Raw genomic sequence first — 20028 nt, 5'->3', positions numbered from 1 at the left:
AGAAAAATGCTTTTGCTCCAAGAACACTTCAATAATATAATCAATTAGGACCGAAGGAACTGGAAACCCTGTGACAAAAATGTCCAGCTCAAATCCACTCTAGCAACATGACAATCAAGCACGTACTGTGGCCCCAGGTTCCTTAGGAAGCAAGCTGAAAAGGCCTACATTTCTCCTACCTCCACAACACAGCCAATACCCAATTGCATGGCTGCAGAACCTGTCCTGGTTGTCACCCATGTCACCCCCAGATAAATAGTCACTCTGGGTGATTACTGCACTAGCTAGCAGCTATGGGGAAATGGAGGCTCAGCTCTCTGGATGCCACCAGATTTTCCATTTCACTTGCATAACTAGACCTCAGTTCTTGAGATAGTCCTTTTGAGGACTATGGAAATATTACTAGGAATATCTACAGAACAGAATATCAGATTAAGAAAGAAAAAAGCCTCCTCTGGGTGACTGAGGATTACAGATACAGTAAATGATGTATGAACCTGTTTTAAAATTCAGAGCCAAGACAGCAGTCACATAGCACCATATTATCCATATTATGCCCTGCTCATCTCTAACATCTTAAAAATGGTATGGATAGGTCAGGAGAGACCTCGAGGCCGTAGTTCTCCATGGACCCCTGGAGATGCTGGAACTTTCTCCATCGGCTTCCTTCCATGGGACTCAATGAAGATACTTTAGCCGACATACAGCACGGCATTCTAGCACCTGAAGAATAATTCTCCTATCTCCTTCCTATCTAAGGGGAAGTCCATGGATAAGAGGAGGAACTTTTCTCTTCTAAGACAAATTTATTCATGCCCTTCCAGACATGGTGGAAATCAAGCATGATAACAACAAAAATAATGCTCTTGCCGTTAGATAATTCTATGATTCCAGGAGGATCTGAGACTGAAAAGCAGTATCATCTATCAAGAAATATCTATAGACTCTTCATTTTGGTCCAGACAGAACCCTATTATTTTCAGTGCCCAATCTGCTATTTATATAGTCTCCTTATAAATAGCTAGAACTTCCAGGTCTGTAAGCAAAGAGCAGAAATGAGAAATGTTGAGCCTCTTCATATTAAAATAACTAAATTTAATCTTGGCACAGTATCAGGCACAACAATAAATAATTAATTAATACCTGATGAACTATAACATCCTGACCTTCTTTGGTATACTTCGTAGGTGGCACACTGGGTAAATACTAGAAAAAACAGCACATACGAAATGAACCATAACCTTCTGAAACGAGATTTGAGAGTTAAACTTCCTTGAATCTAGACTGGAAAGTTGAATGTTCGCGTCACAAGTTTGGCCAATGACCTGGCTGACTTGCATAAATCATTTATCAATAGATTGCTGAGTTAGGGGTATGCTAATTAACATATTCACTGATTCGATCTGCAGAGCAGGAAAGCTGCATAAAGCGATGAGGATGAAATGAAGAAAGTCACAGCTAAAAACCAAAGAAGCACCTTCTATGCTCAATAATGCCGACGTGGTCTCTTCTCCATAGTCATTGCGTACAATACAGCTGTACAATCCTTGGTCTACCAGCTGAACGTGATGTATGCTAAGAAACTGAATATTTCCATCTTGTGACCGCGTCACTCTTTCCGAGTCCTCTATCTTTCCGCCTTCATGAGTCCAGGTTACATCAACAGAAGAGTCATCTTGTAAAACACAGAGGAACTGGGCCGTGTTGCCGCACTTTACAGAGAGGTCCTGAAGCGGCAGCAGAATCCGTGGGCCCTTGCCCACTGCCTCTTCCGCCCAGTTCCCAGAGAACTCAGTGCTCTCTGCAATTTGTGAAAGGGACGCAGTATGACGCAACTCTACATTTTGAACCGATGAGGCTGTGTGGGTGGAACTTTGAGATACGCTTTCAAAAACCTGTGATTCGTATTCATAGGATGATCCTTGAAATGACTTAATTTCGTTTTGGGATATTCTGCTCTCCTGCTTTGTGAAAGAGGAATCTGCCACTGCCTGGGACTTGATGGACTTTCTTACATCTTTCCCAGAACTCTGCCTAGCTAGGGCTCGCACTGTATAATCAAGTGACAAGAAAAAGAAAAGAATATTAAGATCTAAGTGTTGTCACTTGGCTAGGTTAGTAACAGACAATGGCATGGAAGATGAAGATGAAAGACATGAGTGTCACTTGGAAGCAGCATGCCAGACGCAGTGTGCTCCAGGACATCACATCACACAAAAGAACGAACGTTCATTCCCAGTGATCCAATGATGAATGGATGACGAAGGCTCATGCGATGCTGTAGAGTATTCTGTTGTCACCACAGCTAACCAGAGTGACACAGTCTCTCGTTCCCTCTCTCTTCCCTGCCCCCTCCCATGGAATACCATTCGTCCCCCTTCTTCCATATACTGTACAAACAATATACGGCAAACGAATCATTAATGATCCAATGATGAGATGTTCTTTAGAAAAGGAAAAACATCAAACAAAGTTGATGCCTAAAAAAATACTGATGTAATGCACAGATTATATACTTCAGAGATTTAAACCATATAGGTGAACCCATAATTGAGAACTTAGGAGGACCTACTGGGTGTTACTTCATTAGTAAATTACAGACTGACCACACTATGCAATGAGACAAACAGCAGAGACTCTCATTAGTAACAGTGGGAGCAGGAGGTATGAAGTAAATCCAAGTCTTTACAGCAAGATGAGCTTTACCTTTTGGAGTCACTGTGAGTGCAGCTGCACAAGAGGCTTCCCCAGCGCTATTGGCGGCTTTGCAAGAGTACTGCCCAGCATGCTCTGAGTAAGCATCAACTATAAGCATTAAAGCCATGCCTGTGGCCTCCTCATAATGGAAAACTACATCTTTTCTTGGTAGAATTGGCTGCTGGTTATGAAACCAGTGGATTTCTGGCTTGGGAATGCCAAAAACCCTTGCATGAAATCTGACTGTCTCCCCGCTGTGCACCCTGATGCTTGACAGAGGCTGGATGAAGATGGGCTTTTGGCCAAGGGACTCCTTCTTAAATGAAACTGATGAAGAGACATGCCATTGGGAGTTTGATGCAACTTCTTCAAATTTGCTAAATCCTGAAAAGAAGCATGTCAACCTTTAATGTCTTACCCTCCACTGAAACCAGAACTCATTTGGAGTTGTCTACAGATCTGTTGCAAAGTTCAATGGTGGACTAGAATCCAGTCCAGTCCTAATGTCTTGTCAACATATGCCACCATTGGTTCCAAGTCACACATGTTCCCTTCCACTTTCCGGGCAAACAAGTCGAGACATAAGTAGTCTAAAAAAACTCACTGTATTGTTTGTGAAGGCACTAGTGAAGTACATAATCTGGTTTAGGTATACTTATTTTCTGTTTTTACTTTTTCCCCTCTGGTTGTAAAATTACATTTTTTTCTATTTTGTAAGCCACTTTAAATTGTTATTAAGAAAATATCTGATTATTAGTAAGTGTTTAAAATTAAGGGAAAAACCAAAGTTGCCCTCAATCTGGATGTATTTATACATAGTTAATAATACATAGATTAAATTAGCTCAGCAAAAATAGTCTGACTGTATAAAAATATTGTTATCTTGTTTTGAAACAAAGTGCCCTCCACTACCAGGGAAGTGTTTCTGATGGCTGTTTAAAAGTCCCAAGTATCAGAAATGCTAAACCATCTTAGGATGAGACCTCTCAACCTTCAGGCATTTTTTGAATGACGGTGAATACACCTAGGTGGTATACAGACCTGAAATCACCCTCCATAGCTTCTGTGAAATCAGAATTGTGTCAAGACAACAGGAGGATAGTAATGCTTACATTACATTAAAAAAAAATTTTTTTTCATCCTAGCTAAATTAGAAAGCAAATCTACCTATTTCTTTAGCATCTTTCTCTCCATTCTGATACATGCTGATCAGAAAGCATGAAAGCTGGTAAGGAGAGCAATACAGAACATTATAAAGACAAAACAGGGCAAAATGAGAAATGATGTTTGTGATTCATAATGAGATGGGATAAATGGAAAGTGAGAATGCAGCATATAACATGGAAACTATTAGTTGCATTAAAAGAGAATGATAGGGCCAACGATGGTTTACATGGAGTCTTTAGTGATTGTTACTGACATTGTGAGATTAGAGCCGTATTTAACTGTGGTTCTGAAGGCTGTTTACTGTACCTGCCAGTCTCAAGTTGGCTGTGCTTGATACTTGACCCACAGCATTATTGGCAACAAAAGTGTAAGTTCCTTCATCTTCTGGGTAAGCTTCAGCAATTTCCAGTTGGTAAGTGTCTTCAAATTGAGTCATTCTAAAGAACCTAGATGGCTTAATTTTCTTGTCTTTGCTGTACCAAGACACTTTTAGATCTGCATCACAAAAGGAAAAAAAAAGATATTTGAATGACAAAAAGTGGTGGATATTTTTACCTGAAAACACAATATTGATTATATCGGTGACTAAGTTTCTTATGTGTCTTCATAACATTGTATTTCTCATTTTGGGCATGCCACATCTGCTTTTACAAGATCTCTTTTCATCTTTAAGAAAGAAACATGATTTTCTAGAAAAATCCAGCTTATAGGCTGATTCTAATGTTTGGAAATTTACTATTTCAGTTATATTCTTTTTAATCCTGTGTAGGTTATGCTGTGGAAACAGGGACAAGGTTTTGACATAGTCAGTGACCTTGAGAAAAAAATTGTGTCCTAAGGAACAGTCATCATGATGGGTTTGATCTAGGATTGTGGTTGCCTACTGCGCCTGGGGTTGTCTACTGTGCAGAAAGATCAAAAAGCAATCTGAGAAGATCAACATTCCCAGAAGTTTAAAACAGACACCCTAAGGCTGAAGACAACATTTCTATATTTTCATTATCAATGAGCAAGCATTGAAAGGCCTTAGCACAGCAAAAAATAATTTTTTTAAAGATTTTATTTATTTAGTTGACAGAGAGAGATCACAAGCAGGAAGAGAGGCAGGCAGAGAGAGAGTAGGAAGCAGGCTCCCCACAGAGCAGAGAACCCGATGCGGGGCTCGATCCCAGGACCCCGAGCCGAAGGCAGAGGCTTAACCCACTGAGCCACCCAGGTGCCCCAAAAAATAATTTTTAAAATTGAAAGAAAGGGTCATGGAATTTGGTCATCTTAGATATATTTGGCTTTTTCAAAGTAACGGTAATAATAAATGATAATAAAACTGGCTCTTTTCACATAAAGTTGAAAATAACTCCAAAGCAAAGATAAAATAACATTATGTTGTTACAGTTTAAGGTGAACTTTTTAAAAAACATTACACTTCCAGGGGCGCCTGGGTGGCTCAGTGGTTTGGGCTGCTGCCTTTGGCTCGGGTCATGATCTCAGGGTCCTGGGATCGAGCCCCACATCGGGCTCTCTGCTCCGCAGGAAGCCTGCTTCCCTCTCTCTCTCTCTCTGCCTGCCTCTCTGCCTACTTGTGATCTCTGTCTGTCAAATAAATAAATAAAATCTTTAAAAAAAAAAAAAACAAAAAAAAACCATTACACTTCCATTGAAACAATCCCCCTCTAACTCAAGAGTGAATTTAAATTTAGTCACAAGTTTTAAAAGCCACAACCCAAGACTTCTTGTTTTTGGAATGTGATCATGATATCACTTCCTTATCCCTATACCATCCACAGGGGGTTTTCTAATGGCCCATTGAGCTAGCACTTGTTTTCATTTTAGCACAAATTTTGGTTTGTGAAGGTTCCCCTCCTGCCCATGATGATAACTGTTTATAAATTACAGGTTCTTTTAAAGACACAAATGTCTTCACTTCCTTAGGTAGCAAGATAAAGTAGAAAATGGAACACTGATACCACAATTTCCCAGCTTTGTAACCTTAGACCCATCATTTAATCTCTCTGGACCAGTCTTCTCATTGGTAAAATGAGATGCATAATACTTCATGAGCTCTTCATTGCAAAAAAAAAAAAAAAAAATGTTTGGTGAATTGAATGACTTACATGGGAAGGGCTTTATAAACCATTGGCATAAGTCAGTTATTAAACAAGACTGTTTAAACACCCCCCTGCAAAGGGATCATCAGTGCCTTTAATGTTTTGCACCAAGACAGGGTCATGTGATATAATAGGTAATGCCATCACATGGAATTTAATAATCATTCTACAACATTTAGTCTGTTAAACCTCAGTGGAAATGGGATGATGAAGAGTTTGTCCACCTCTTTACAGGGTTCTCTGCATAGTCCTACAGTAACTTCCTCCTTTGGAGAAGGGATGAAGCCCTAGGACAGGCATGCATGGTCAAAAATAAAGGAGCTAAAAGACAGGACCTCTTTTGGTAATGAACTTGGTGCTTCTGATGGGACTGACACTATCTGTGTTGGTCACTGGCCTCTTCTGGCTTCCACAAGGCCACCCCACTCTTCCTGCTCCCCATTCCACCACTCCATTGTATTTGGTCCCTAAATTCCCTTCATTCCACCTCTCAACTTCTCCTACTTCCTCCTACACCATTCTTCTTCCTGACTCCCCTCATAGAGGGCCTCATCAGCCCTTTCCAAGTCTATCAAGATGGCCTCTCCCTTGGTCCTCACCAGGTCTCCCCTCTCAGATCTGACCATTCTTCTTTGTACAATCACAGTATTGTCTCCAAAAAGCAAACCTGATCATGTTACCCAGAGGCTTAAAAATCCTTCAGTGGCTCCTCAGTGCAAACAAGATAAAATCTAAGATCCTAAGCGCAGAATACCAAACCCGTTGGGATCTGGCCCTTGCCTTCTTTTCTGGCCTTTCCTCCACTAATTACATCACTTTCCAACCATTCTCAAGCCACTTGTCATTTCCAGCACATGAAGTACTCTCGTAGGCTTCTATGATTTGTAAATGTCATTCTCTGCCTAGAATGTTGTTGTGTTCAATGATCCTGTTGATTCTTCAATGCCCAGTCCATGCATCTCTCTCTGACTGTCTTGCAAACAGACAGCACCAAATACATGGGCTGTTAAAGCACGTACAACCTTGCGATCTAGCAGCTAATATAATAGTATTTCAATAGCAGGAACACTGACATCAGTAGAATACAACTGAAGAGATACTTAAATGAACAATGGACATCCATCATAGCTAGACTAATTATTTATCATTTTATTTAGCTAGAGGTGGCTCAGTAAGCCTCCAAATTATACTATCTGTAGGATAAACATTAGCGAAAAGCTAGCTTTATTACAAATTTTAAAATTCTACTTTTCCGGGGCACCTGGGTGGCTCAGTGGGTTAAGCCGCTGCCTTCGGCTCGGGTCATGATCTCAGGGTCCTGGGATAGAGTCCCGAGTCGGGCTCTCTGCTCGGCAGGGGGCCTGATTCCCTTCCTCTCTCTCTGCCTGCCTCTCTGCCTACTTGTGATCTCTCTCTGTCAAATAAATAAAATCTTAAAAAAATAAATAAAATAAAATAAAATAAAATTCTACTTTTCCAAATTGCTTTTCTACCAGTAGGTGGCACCAGAGACCTTCAACAGGCAACACTCATAAAAGCCCCACCAGATTGCTCAAGGCCAACAAGTTCTAAGCTTAAGTGAGTACTGAGTTCCAAAAACATGTGACTGGGGTTTCTGAAGACGGAATTATTTTCCAGTATAGAAGGCAGGACTGAATTTGTTCCCCTAGGGTAGTACCTGGTCAGAGGAATTTGTGTAAATACTTTCAGTGGCAAGGGCATAAAACTTTATCATTTGGTAAGCTTTTAAAAGGGCATTTTACTTAATAAACAATTTTTGCCATATAAAAAAACACATTTACAAGAGGATGCTCAAACCTCTGTATGTGTATAACTAGTACACACATAAAGAGTTAGTAACCCACGAATTTATAAAGTCCATTTAAACATTTAAAGATGTCAGTCATATAGAAAAGATATTTTTCTATTTCTACCCCAACTGGAGTCTTATAGAAGGCTTTGAAGATATTTTTGCAACACCTTAAAGGCAAAACTATATTATTTATAAACTAAAAAGTGCTATATGAAGACTACTGCTTTAAGACAATCATATATATGTATATTGATTTGAAAATCTTCCTCTAAAAATTCAATGAAAGGATAAATTTAGTGTGACTTTAGTGAATTTGATATTAAAATGCATTTTTCTTTATTGTGTTAGCAGAATATTATCAAATCAGTCCCTCTTTCTTGATATTTAGTATTTCTCCAACTCTGTGCTTTGAAGTCACAAAGTCTGTGGTGTTTGTGTATATTGGTCACCCAATACCAGACTTTTATGTTTATATAATTCCCCTCTATAGCTATAATAAAATTAATGTATTGAGCTCTAGTCACTTGCCAGCCATGCCTATAGGTACATAATATCTTTTAATTATGCCCATAAAAATCAAATAGGATCATTTGGTTTCCAGATCAGCATCTCTATTTCAGAGGAGGAAGTCATCAGGTCATAGAAAGCCAATTGCAATACTAACTTGTTTAGGAAAATGGCTCCTGGCAATGCAGAGATTGAGTCATAAACTAATGGAAGAAGTATTAAAAAAAAAAAAAAGAAAAAAACCCCACATTTACTAGGTGCTGTGAGAAGTCCTAGCTCTAAGAATTTCCCTTTGATGGTCATACATAAATGCCTGCAAATGAGAGAGTGACTTTTATTTGGGATAAAGCTGATTTACCCTATCTGAGGTAAATTTACAATCATAATTGGCTTGAAATGGCTGCAAACATCTTATCTCATTCTACTAGGACTGGACTCCTGAGGTTGGGGGGAGGGGCCGGGACCATCTGGGAGACATGCCCTTACTGAAGAGTGTAACAACGAACTCACTGGGTGTTACTGCCTGATGAACACAGCTAGGCGCTGGTGAGTGTGATCTAACATGCTTCGATTGGTGTTAGTCATATGACAATTATTATTTTGCCCAATTAACAATTACTTACTGAGTATATACACTCTAAGAAGCTATTCTGGGACAAGGATCCACCCTTGCTGCCCAGGATAGTACTTTCCAGCAGCTACTCCCCTTCTAGGCAAGAGTTCTAGGTACTAAGACAGAGTCCCTGCCCTCCTGAAACGTACATTCTAAGATCAAATGCAATACTATCCTTACTTTATTCATGAAGCAAAGAGAACCAGAGAAACCTATTTGCCTAAGGTCACAGAGGGGAGCCAAGATTCAAATCCAATCTCTGATTATAACGCCCCTACTTTTGATGCTACTGGCAATTGCTTTCCAAAGGAATATACCTTTTCACACAAGCGCTGTCTACAGACTGAATAATGTCTTACATATAAGCAGACTCTTCTTTTGAAATATACGTAGGTACAATATTATAATTAATATAATAACATTTGTAGTTTTGTTGTATTTTTTTCAGAGATAACAAAAGTTATCTAAGCAGGGGACACCTGAGTGGCTCAGTCAGTTAAGCATCTGCCTTCAGCTCAGTTCATGATCCCAGGGTCCTGGGATCAAATCCCAAATCGCATTCCTTTGCTCAGCAGGGAGCCTGCTTCTCCCTCTCCCTCTGCCTGTTGTTCACTCTCTCTTGCTCTTGCCCATTCCCTCTGACAAATAAATTAAAAATATCTTTAAAAAAATTTATCTGAGGGAACAGGACATCTTTTGAACATCCGAAAACACTGATCAAGTTCTTTTTTTGTTGCTGTTGTCGTTAAAAAAAAAAACACCACAACATAAAATTTACCACCTTAACCATTTTTAGGTGTATACTCAGTAGTGGAAATATGGTCTATTCCTTTATTCAGTAATTCAAGTAAGTCTTCTGCAAGATTCTCAATAAAAGTCAAATTATGCACAGGAGATGTTTGTGATGGAGGAAAAGGTGAGAAACCTTGCCTCAGATCACTGTTTGTAAATATCAGCACTGATACCTTTGCTCATAAACCTACCTGTTCCAGACACTCTGCACTGAAAACGGGCTGGCTGTCCCTCAGAAGTGACAGTGTCCTGAAGTGGGGTGATGATGGCAGGAGGATAAACTGGCATTTCCTGATCTGGAGACACAACTTCTGGAACTAAAGAAAGGAATCACAAGATTAGTCATGATTAAGTCACTTACAGACTGCACAGAATGGAGCATGCAGATTTATTTTATCTTCCTAAAAGTTGGGTAGCAGTCTACTTTTAGGAGCTCCAAACTGTATTTATAATTGCAGTCAGAGAACACAAAAGAGGGTTTCTTAGGTTTGATTTTAAGCTGAGAAGTAACAAGGCCTGTATACCTTCCACCGAGAGCGATGCAGAGGTTGTGGCAACACCGTAGTCATTCTTGGCTTCGCAGGTATAAATAGCTGCGTCCTCTGGGAAGGCTTCAATGAGCAAAAGTGTGTACTCTTGCCCATCGTGAAGAAATTTGCACTTGAAGCCCGTGGAAAGCAGCTGCTCCTCCTTGTACCAAGAAATCTTGGGCTGTGGTCTGCCGGATATCACGGCGCAGAAGCGGGCCGGCTTGCCAGACTGCACAGTCACGGGCTGGAGCTCCTGAAGGATCTGGGGTGGTTCTGGAGCTGGGAGTGAATGAAAACCAGCAGCATGTGAAAAAGCATGAAAACACGGGAGAACATGTGAATGCCTACGTTAATTTGTGGCCAGTGGTGACGTGTCCAGAAACCAAACTTTGGAACTATGAGAGCTCTACTTGCCTCAGAATATCGGAACATTCTTTGTGCTAAGAAGAAAGGACACATTGGGAATTCTGTCCTCAGATAGAATGACTTTAGAAAGATACTTGTGATATTTGAGGCTTGGTCAGGGGTATTATTATCGTAACAGGATCACCCCTTTCCTTGTTGGGGTCTGTGTGGGGGTGTGGCAATGGCCGGCACCCTAAAGAATGCCAGAATGGCTGCCATGTGCTATCTGTTTTGTATCATTTGGGCAAACCATGTGCTCAGGTGTTCATCACCTTTAGATTTGTTTGATTTGCAAGGATTTGTGGATATGTCAGAGTCACTTCTTTATAACCAGGTGCCAAAGAAGTATAATTGCTACATAAGTAAAAAAGAATAAATGTTATTCTTGATCTACTTAAAGGCAATTAATTATACTAAAAAAAAAAAAAAGAAAAAGAAAAACACTTTCCTGCTATGCTAATGAAACCATCTTCTCAGTGTTGTGATGACTGAGGGAAACCCGGTAGTTCACAGAACAGAGAAATGGGGAGAAAGGACTTCTGTGAGACTGTTTTCTGACCTTTACTTCTCTGTGCCTCAGTCTCTCTACCACTAATCTAGAAAGAGTAAGAACTGGATACCATGATGGTTTGGTCTTCTAGGGCCTAAAGGGATATTGGCAATGTGGCTCATTTTTGTTAACCTGAGATTATTCCTGGGGTTCTTCAATCTGCTTCTGAGGTATTCGTTTAGAGCAGACTCAAGATTCAAATAGGGATGGACAGTCCTTCTTCTCCATATAGATTAGTCTCATTTCTAGAGGAGCCTCAAATTCAGCTCTCAGCTTTTCATGAGGAAGGTGGGTGCTTTCAGGGCTCTCCTCTGAGGACGTGGTAGAGTATGTAATAAGAGCCTCTGGTCCTCGGGCTCGAGGCAGAGAGAACCTAGCTCCGCAGCACCTGTGGCTCTTCAGGCCCCCTGGGGTCTCAAAGAGGACTTCTGGATTTTCCCAGGCACTCTGCACTAGAGGCTGCAAATGCCCTGGGGCTTGGTAGCAGTAGTAGCACCTAAGCAGTTGGCTCCAGGGGTGAAAAACTCGACCAGCTGAGCGCTGTAACTAGAAACCCACTGAGGGTCTATTATAGTTGACAGACGGTGGATATTCAATAAAGTTGAACAACTAAATGAGGATCTAGCCATTAGGCAAGTTCTGGAAATGACATCTTTACAGTCGTTTTAATAGCTGCCGTCCCTTCACCACAGGTGATATGTGAAAATAAATGTAGCTACAATACAAGTAGCATGGCCTCTTCAGAAATTGCCCAGAACCTATCAGCCCTTTAGGAACTTAAAGGGGAGGATTATCCCAGTTGGTTCCACAAAATATGCGGGTATCTCTACCTACCATTGACATAGAGAGTAACGGAACTCCTGTTCCTTCCTGCCACAAAGGTGTATTCACCGGCATCGCTATGCCTGGTCTCAGAGATAAACATCCGGTGGATTCTTCTCTCCACCACATACTGGTGTCGTTCTTGAACTTGGAAATTGATTTCAATGCCGTCTTTATACCAGTGGGCATCAACATCGTCTTCGTTGACCTCGAACTCAACGACAGCACGTTGTTTCTCAATAACCTTTCAATGGAGCAACATAAAAAGAGAATTGAAGTCCTGCTTTCCTTTCAGTTTTAGCCTGTTTCTAAAACTGCTCATTTCAAAAGCATGTCAAAACTATACATTATGATATAAAAAGTTGACTGGGTGAAGTGCATTCTAATGTGTCCTGCATATCCTTAGACAAATGCTGCCCTAACTTCTTCTGTAAAGAATCCTGCTGACACCTGCACTGAGGAGAGACGCCGCCTCAAAGAGACTGTGACTTGAATCTTTAAAATGCTTGCTTTTTAACTAATCACAACAGAAATAACAATACCTTATATCTGTGGGCTTTTCATTTTTGACAAAGCTCTTCTACTATTTGATTTGATTTCTTGTGGTATGAACAAGAACTTCCTGGGGTATGTAGAAACTATTAGCCTCATTTTTAAAAGTGAGGAAATCAAGATTCAGAATTGCGCAGTAAGGACAGAAGACATATTTAGGTCATCTGCGTCCTCACTGAAGGCTTTTTCACTATGGCCTAAGGCCTGTCATGCCTGGTTCTCCTCAGATAAGCAATAGGGTAAATCTGAATTCAAAGGATATTTCTCCTAACACGTTCTCTCCATTCCACCATTTGGGAAGACAGGCACTCATGAAACAAGCTCTGCACAAGTGGTAGAGGGCAAAGCTCTCCAGCTCAGCACCCCTGCTGGGAATCCAGCTTTTCTCCAACTGGTCTACCTCCTGGACCTCAAAAGAAGCATCCCCGGCCAAGTCCCTACACCCCTGCTTCTCCATAACAGAAGCTGTATGACAAAACACCACCTTGTCCTACCTTCCCTGAGTTCTAGTTGCTGTGTAAGCACCACAGTGTAAATTTTAGCTCTTTCCTGGTTTGGGCTGCTTGGCAGGTGGCCATTTATGAGGCAGCAAAGTTTCTACAGCTGCTTTAATTAAAGTATCCAGACAGCTGCTAAGGACACACTATTTCCCTAAGTGAGGGAAAACTGTGACTAAATTGATGTCAGATTAAGAGTCTAAGCCAGCAGGGATCAGCTGTTTTCATTCTTTAGAAGACTGTGGTTAGAAAATGTTAAAGTTAAAAATTAAAATCTCAAACTATGGAATATGAGCCCTTGATGACGTCTCCACACATTCAGCACGTAGACAATACCTGAACCTCCCTTTTGAGACTCCGGATGCGGACATCTCTGCCCTCTACATAGAGGTTGGCAGTGGAGATGTTGCCTCCTGCCACCACCGCATACTGCCCGGCATCAGACATCCGGGTGGACGGGATCAGGAGGCGGTGGACGTATTTCTCTTTCTGTATCTTTATTCTATGGATGACACGGAAATGTAAGTTTAATGAATGGTGACTCAAAGCAAACTGGGAATTACTGGAATGTAGCCAAGGAACACAACTGACCTATCCACGGCTGGCAGCTCTTGGCCATCTTTCATCCACTGAACAGTGATGTCAGGTTCAGAAACTTCACATTCAAACATGGCTCGCTTCTTCTCAAGAACCTTGATGTCCTTAATGTGTTTTCGAAATTCTATATGGCGAGCTGGAAAACAGTGTGTACAAAAATTAATCTTCCTAATGGCTTTAAGACATAACTCACAATTCAGGGGCTTTCAGTGTAGTCAGAATTGTACAACCATAACTATCAATGTTAGAATATCCTTGTCACCCCCCAAAAAACCATACAACCCTTAGTCATCACCCACTAGACCCTCCAATGTAGGCACACACCTATGGTCTCTACAGACTGGTGTATTCCGACTTTCCTATAAAGGGAATCAGACATGACATGGTCCTTTGGGACCAGCTTCTTTCACTTAGCGTAAAGTTTTTTCAGGTTCATCCATGTGGTAGCATGTATTGGCACTTGCTTTTTATTGCTAACAATATTTCATTACACAGAAACACCATATTTTATTTTGCCATTCATTAATGCACTGACCAATATTTTATAAGGTGCGTTTGACATCTAGTTGTATGGATAAGACATTTATGACACCATACCTTCTACATAAAGGGTGGCTGTTGATGTAGCTTTTCCAGCCACAAAGGTGTACTCAGCTGCATCCCCGAAGTGAACGTTCCTGATATTCAGTGAGTGCGTGAGCTTTTTGGTTCTCATCTGGCACCTGTCAGTTGATTTGATTTCCACACCATTCTTTAACCATTTGTAAGAGATGCCTTCATAGTTCACTGTTACCTCAAAGGTAATTGTGTCTTTTTCTTCAGCATTGATGTCCTTCAGCATGGATGTAATCATGATTGCTGCAAAGGGGGAAGGAAATACACCCAAGGAGACTTAGTGTGATGTGAGTCATAACAAGCACAGAGTGAAAACTCGGAATGTGTTTAGTCTGTCTGCGAAGGTGATTATAATTCTGGGATATGAGCTATGCTATCTTCCAGGTACCCCTCTATGGGACAATACCATGTGACAGAGGAACAGAGAGAGCTAGGGATAGATACTATAGCATCTTTATAGGTAGCTTTTCAAGGCAACTCTAATCAGAAAATTTTATCCAGGTGGAGATGCTTGTGCCTAACTTAGGGTAAACACACAGTAGATGTTTTAATCAAGGACTTTTGGAGTGGATTAACTGGTCAGGAAGGGAAAGTGTAGGATATATAGTAACAATGAGTTTACCAAATATTTTATATATATTTTTTGTTTGTTTACTTACGGGTCACTTTCAGGGTAGCGCTGACTCGGTCATTGCCACAAACAAATGTGTATTCTGCTGAGTCCTCTGTGCTGGTGTTCATGATGATCAGCTGATGGAGTTTCCCTTGCACAACTATCTTGAACTTCTCACTCATCTCAATCTCCACACCATTCTTCAGCCACATGGAAGGGACATTGAAGTGGGACACCTCACACTCAAAGGAGGCAGCTTTGGTCTCAGGCACCTCAATGTTTTTCATGGTTTTTGTAATATGTAACGCTTGGGAAAATCAAAAAGCACTTCAGTTAATATATTTTATTTAAAAAAATGGATGAAGCCAACCAACCAAACGACCGACTGACTGACCGACCAACCAACCAACCAACCGATGAGCCCATGGGGATCATCTTGGGAAATACTGTAAGGCTAATACTTACTCTCCACGAAAAGTTTAGCTTTGCATTCCAATTGCCCCACCACAGCGGTATATTCCCCAGCATCCGAGGGGGTAATATGCTGCAGCATCAGCTTGTGGACCTTCCTTTCTGAGACCAGTCTGTGTTTGTCACTTGGCTTAATCTCCACATTCTTGTGGAACCATTTTACTGGAACAGTGTCATGGGAAACACTAACTTCAAAGGCAACGGTGGCATTTTCCAGGGCGGTCACATCTTTCGGCTTTTTAATGATCTTGACAGCTAATGAGGAAAGTTGAAGCAGTTCAGTGATACAGTTAACTTAGTGGCAACCATACATTGGCTACTTGTAAAATGTTTCTAAATCAACTCACTTTCAACGTGCAGTCTGGCACTGGCTCCTAGCTTTCCAAGCTTGAAGCCATATACAGATTCATCCACAACAGCACAGTTTTTAATCCTCAGAGTGTAAACTGTTCCTTTGACTGAGATATCATACTTGTCACTGGGTTGTAGCACGACGCCATTTTTGATCCACTGGACACCTTTTACGTTAGGGTGAGTAAGCTCGACCGTGAAAACAGCATCCTGTGTCTCTGTCACTGTGAGGTTCTTCAGAGTCTTCTTAATTTTGACAGCTGAAGACAAATTTATGGTTTAGGAAATAAAGATGGTATGGCCAAGTAAAAGAAGTCCTGGGATAAGATCATTACCTGGTCATCTTGCAAAAAAACGGTTATCAGAAATGTTGCAGTTATGCATCACCTCTGTTTTAAAAGACACCTTGAGATTATTTAGGAAAATCTGGGATCCAGTTTGAGATGCACACTACACCATGATTTTTCTATACTAGAATGAGATGAAGTTTTGCAAAGCTGTATACTAATAGCTTAAAAGACTGGAGAAGAGCAAGAGGGGAATGGAGAATGAGAGTGTCTAATTAGGCTGTTCCTCCGAGCTAGAGCCAAAGAAATGGCTTCTTCACAGAAACACATCCTAAAAGCAATTCTGCACCTTGTGGTAGATGGCTCAGAAAGTTGAGAGAGTGTATAATGATTTTGTGAAATGAAGATTTATGGCATCCAGAATAGTTATACCTCTGACTTTTTAAAAATGAGACTATCAAGAATGTAATACAATATGGAACAAATAACATCTGTTATTATAGCACAAACCTTCAACTTTGAGTTTGGCAGATGTTTTGGAGGTGGCCACCTTGTAGGTGTACTCTCCAATGTCGTCTAATTTGGTGGCAGCGATGATAAGTCTCCTTTTGTGGCCATCAGATTCACTCCGGATGTTGTTACTCAGTGGTAGGTGTTTGCCATCCTTCAGCCACTCGCCTTCTGAATCTGGGTTGGCAACTTCACATTCAAATACAGCTTCCTGTGATTCAGCCACCGTCTGATCAGTGAGTGGCTTGGAGATGGCCCCCCCTTTGGAACAAGACAAGTGTAAGTGTGAGTCCTTCAAAAAATATTATGTAAAAAAGAAATCTTTGAACAATTAAATATAAAATATCAAATTTTAAAACATGATTTTGAATATCATGAAATGTCTAGGATTATCTTTATCCATATTGAGAATATATCACAAAAATCCCTATTCTAGCATGCATGACTGACAGCCAGAGGAAACACTGGAATCAGGAAGGCTTTGCAAAGGGAAAGCAACCGTTAATAGAGAATTTTGAGAACAATACCACCTGGATGGCCTCTAACTCAATTTCTCCTTCAAAAGTATTCTACTTACATCTTCTAAGGACCGTTTGCTGCAAATATATCTAATATTTGATTGTGAAAAGATGTGTTAAGAAAATGTTCAGTCATCAATATTTCTGTAAGATTAAAGATTCTTACATACTAAAAATCACTATTTTTCTTAAAAAAACATTTATTTATTTACTTTGAGAAAGAGTGGGGTAGAGGCATAGGGAGAGGGAGAGAAATCTGCAATCAGGCTCCTGCCTGAGCACAGAGCCTGATGCAGGGCTTGATCCCAGGACACAGAGATAATGACCTAAGCCAAAATCAAGAGTCAGCCACTCAACCAACTGAGCCACTCAGGCACCCCCAAAAATCACTGTTTTGACATGTGTCATCTCTTTCATGAAACTTCCCCATATTGCCTCCATGGCCACTATCCACTGGCAGAATAAAGAACTCCTTCAGCAAGTTAGTTGCTAATGTATCTGTGCCTTTCTAAATTGTGAATTTCTCAAGAAAAAAATATCATGCCTTATTCATTTCTGTGTCCTGTGTTTCTAGCACTGTCTTGCCTATGGTAGGACCTTAGTAAGTGTTGAATGAAATCACATAGAAGCTCATAGATTTTCCTCGTTTCCACACATTTAAAAATGTGATTTATATTAGACATGTCAAAGTGCAGGGCCTAAAGTTTTGTTTCAGAAGTATTTTTTCATGGTCAAAAATCTGAGGAAATATAATGTAATAAAGTATAAGATAAAGCGGGATACACAATTCCCGCATGGACTTCACAATTTAATCCCCATGTCATATCGTACTCCTCAATAAATATATTGTAATGAACCAAACACATTTATGATGACTTCTAGTTTTTTCTTGACAGTTGATTTCTGCTTTTGGTTTTTCATTTTGGAGCAAGGGATTTCTGCTGAATGAGAATGGTCTACTTCATCTCATAAGACAGAGATACACAGATACACTAACTTACATTTTTAAATGTTCATTGGGTTTATAAAACAAATATGAAGGGAACAAAGGAAACAAAAGTTAAAGAAACAAGAGTAATTAAAAAAAAAAGAAATACACCTTAGAGTAGGAAAGTTTAAACAAAGCTCAGTTCAACCACTGCTTATTAATCACCTATCATGTGCAATATGTTGGAGAACACAGAGAAGAATGAAGCATTTCCAGATTTGGGGGCTTATACTCTGGTGTGAGAAGAAGAAATGGGGCAATAACACAAGTATGTACTAAGGGCCATGGAAGAGACACACGGAAAATAATCCGATAGTCGGAGTAGTAAGATTTTACACGGATGGGAAGATGAAGGAAGGCTTCAAAGAAAATGGCAACTGAGGTAGGTCTGCCTAGGAGAACACGGTGGGGACAGTGTTGAGGGAACTACTGGCTTTGAGAACAGCACAAGCAGAGGCATGAAGTGAAAACTGATGGGAATTTGAAAGGGAATGGGCCACAATTTCTTAAATTAAAACAACTTCCCCACATAAGAAGTTAGATTGAATGATAAATATACCAACCTGCCACAGTAAGTTTTCCAGATGTCATATTTTCTCCGGCAAAAAATGTATATTCTCCTTCATCATCTTTCATCATATTTAGAACTGTCAATTTATATATTTTTCCATGCGCTTCAATTTTATATTTAGAACTGGGTTTGATTTCCTTGCCCTTAAAATTCCACAAAACATCAATTCCTGAGTGGGACAGCTCAACTTCTAAGATGACATTTTGGGTTTCTGTACAGGTGAGGTCACGCAGACCTCTGATAATTTTAATTTCTGGGGGAAAAAATAATCACTTGGTTAATAGCACACTAAGAAAATAGAAGGCTTAAGACACTGATAACTTAAATGCAAGAATCCTTACTTTCCACAGAGAGATCACAGCTGGTTTCGACCCTCCCAACCATCAGCTTGTAAGGTCCTTCATCTGAAGCGTGGGTCCTGTTAATCACTAGTCGCTGCTTAGTGCCTTTGACAATGGCTTGTACGCGATCATCAGGCTTGATTTGTTCATCATTTACATACCATTTAACGGAAGTCACATCAGGGACTGAAACCTTACATTCGAGCACAGCCTTGGTGCCCTCAAGCACATTAACATCCTTTAGAGGAGTTATCACATCAACACCTGTAAAGCCACATGCATAAATAAAAGACTTATGAAAGTGGATTTTGCTTTAAATGCCTGCTTATTAAAGTTCTCTACCCATTAACAGGGTATCCTACCCATAAAAATATGTAAGTTGCACTCACTATAGACAGAGACACGCCCACTGGTTGACAGTCCAAGGGATGGAATGGTGAAGGAGTAATTTCCAGCATCCTCCTTAGTCATGTCTTCAATGAGCAGCATATGGGACTGTTTGTCTATCACAATGTGAACTCTGTCACTGGGCTGCACTTCTTGGCCATCTTTCATCCAGACACCCTCCACGTTCTCCAAGGAGACCTTCACTTCAAGCTGGACAATGTCACCTTCACAGACTTTTTGATCACTAAGTCCTTGCAGGATAGCAATGGGGCGGGCTGTGAAATACAGGGAGAAAAAAGAACTTTATGGTCATTTCTTTATCAATAAGCCATGATGATATTCAGTGCAGACCAAAAGGAACAGGCAGACTTACGTCTCATCTTTAGTTTGCAGGTTGTCTTTTTTCCATCGACAACAAAGCTGTATTCTCCCTGGTCCTCTTTGGTCACATCCTTAACTGTGAGATTCTGACGTCCACGGCGAGATGTAATTGTGTATTTGCCATTGGACTTCAGCTCCACACCATTATGATACCACTTGCCTTCTATATTTTCTGGGGATATAATGCACTCTAACTCTCCTGAAAATGATTCTGGAACTTCTATGTCCTGAAGTTCTTTCACAAATTCAACAACTGCACCTGAGGCATAAGATAAAGAGAAGTTACTTCCTTTGGAGAGGCACATATCTACACTTAAGGTAGAAAAAATTCCTTGTAAATCTCTCAAG

The 20028-nt window shown here is 40.5% G+C and overlaps 1 protein-coding gene across 3 annotated transcripts in view; it reads right to left on the bottom strand.

Moving 5' to 3' along the window:
• The window catches only part of TTN (titin), a 275309-nt gene that overhangs the window by 221687 nt on the left and 33594 nt on the right, over nt 1-20028 (bottom strand). For all 3 annotated transcript variants that reach the window (XM_045066923.1, XM_045066924.1, XM_045066925.1), the window contains exons 30-44: nt 19673-19939; nt 19302-19574; nt 18913-19176; nt 18564-18824; nt 16495-16755; nt 15694-15957; nt 15341-15601; nt 14922-15182; nt 14245-14505; nt 13642-13783; nt 13387-13552; nt 12014-12245; nt 10219-10503; nt 9886-10011; nt 4171-4359 (exon numbers count right to left, since the gene is read on the bottom strand). In XM_045066923.1, coding sequence (XP_044922858.1) covers nt 4171-4359; nt 9886-10011; nt 10219-10503; nt 12014-12245; nt 13387-13552; nt 13642-13783; nt 14245-14505; nt 14922-15182; nt 15341-15601; nt 15694-15957; nt 16495-16755; nt 18564-18824; nt 18913-19176; nt 19302-19574; nt 19673-19939 — 3513 coding nt within the window. The remainder of the gene's footprint in view (nt 1-4170; nt 4360-9885; nt 10012-10218; nt 10504-12013; nt 12246-13386; nt 13553-13641; nt 13784-14244; nt 14506-14921; nt 15183-15340; nt 15602-15693; nt 15958-16494; nt 16756-18563; nt 18825-18912; nt 19177-19301; nt 19575-19672; nt 19940-20028) is intronic.

The sequence above is a fragment of the Mustela putorius genome, unplaced genomic scaffold (genome assembly GCF_011764305.1).
Source record: "Mustela putorius furo isolate JIRA1106 unplaced genomic scaffold, ASM1176430v1.1 tig00003869_pilon_pilon_pilon, whole genome shotgun sequence".
NCBI lineage: Eukaryota > Metazoa > Chordata > Mammalia > Carnivora > Mustelidae > Mustela > Mustela putorius.
Note: the sequence above shows the minus strand (reverse complement) of the source record. Positions and strands in the feature narration are given on the sequence as shown.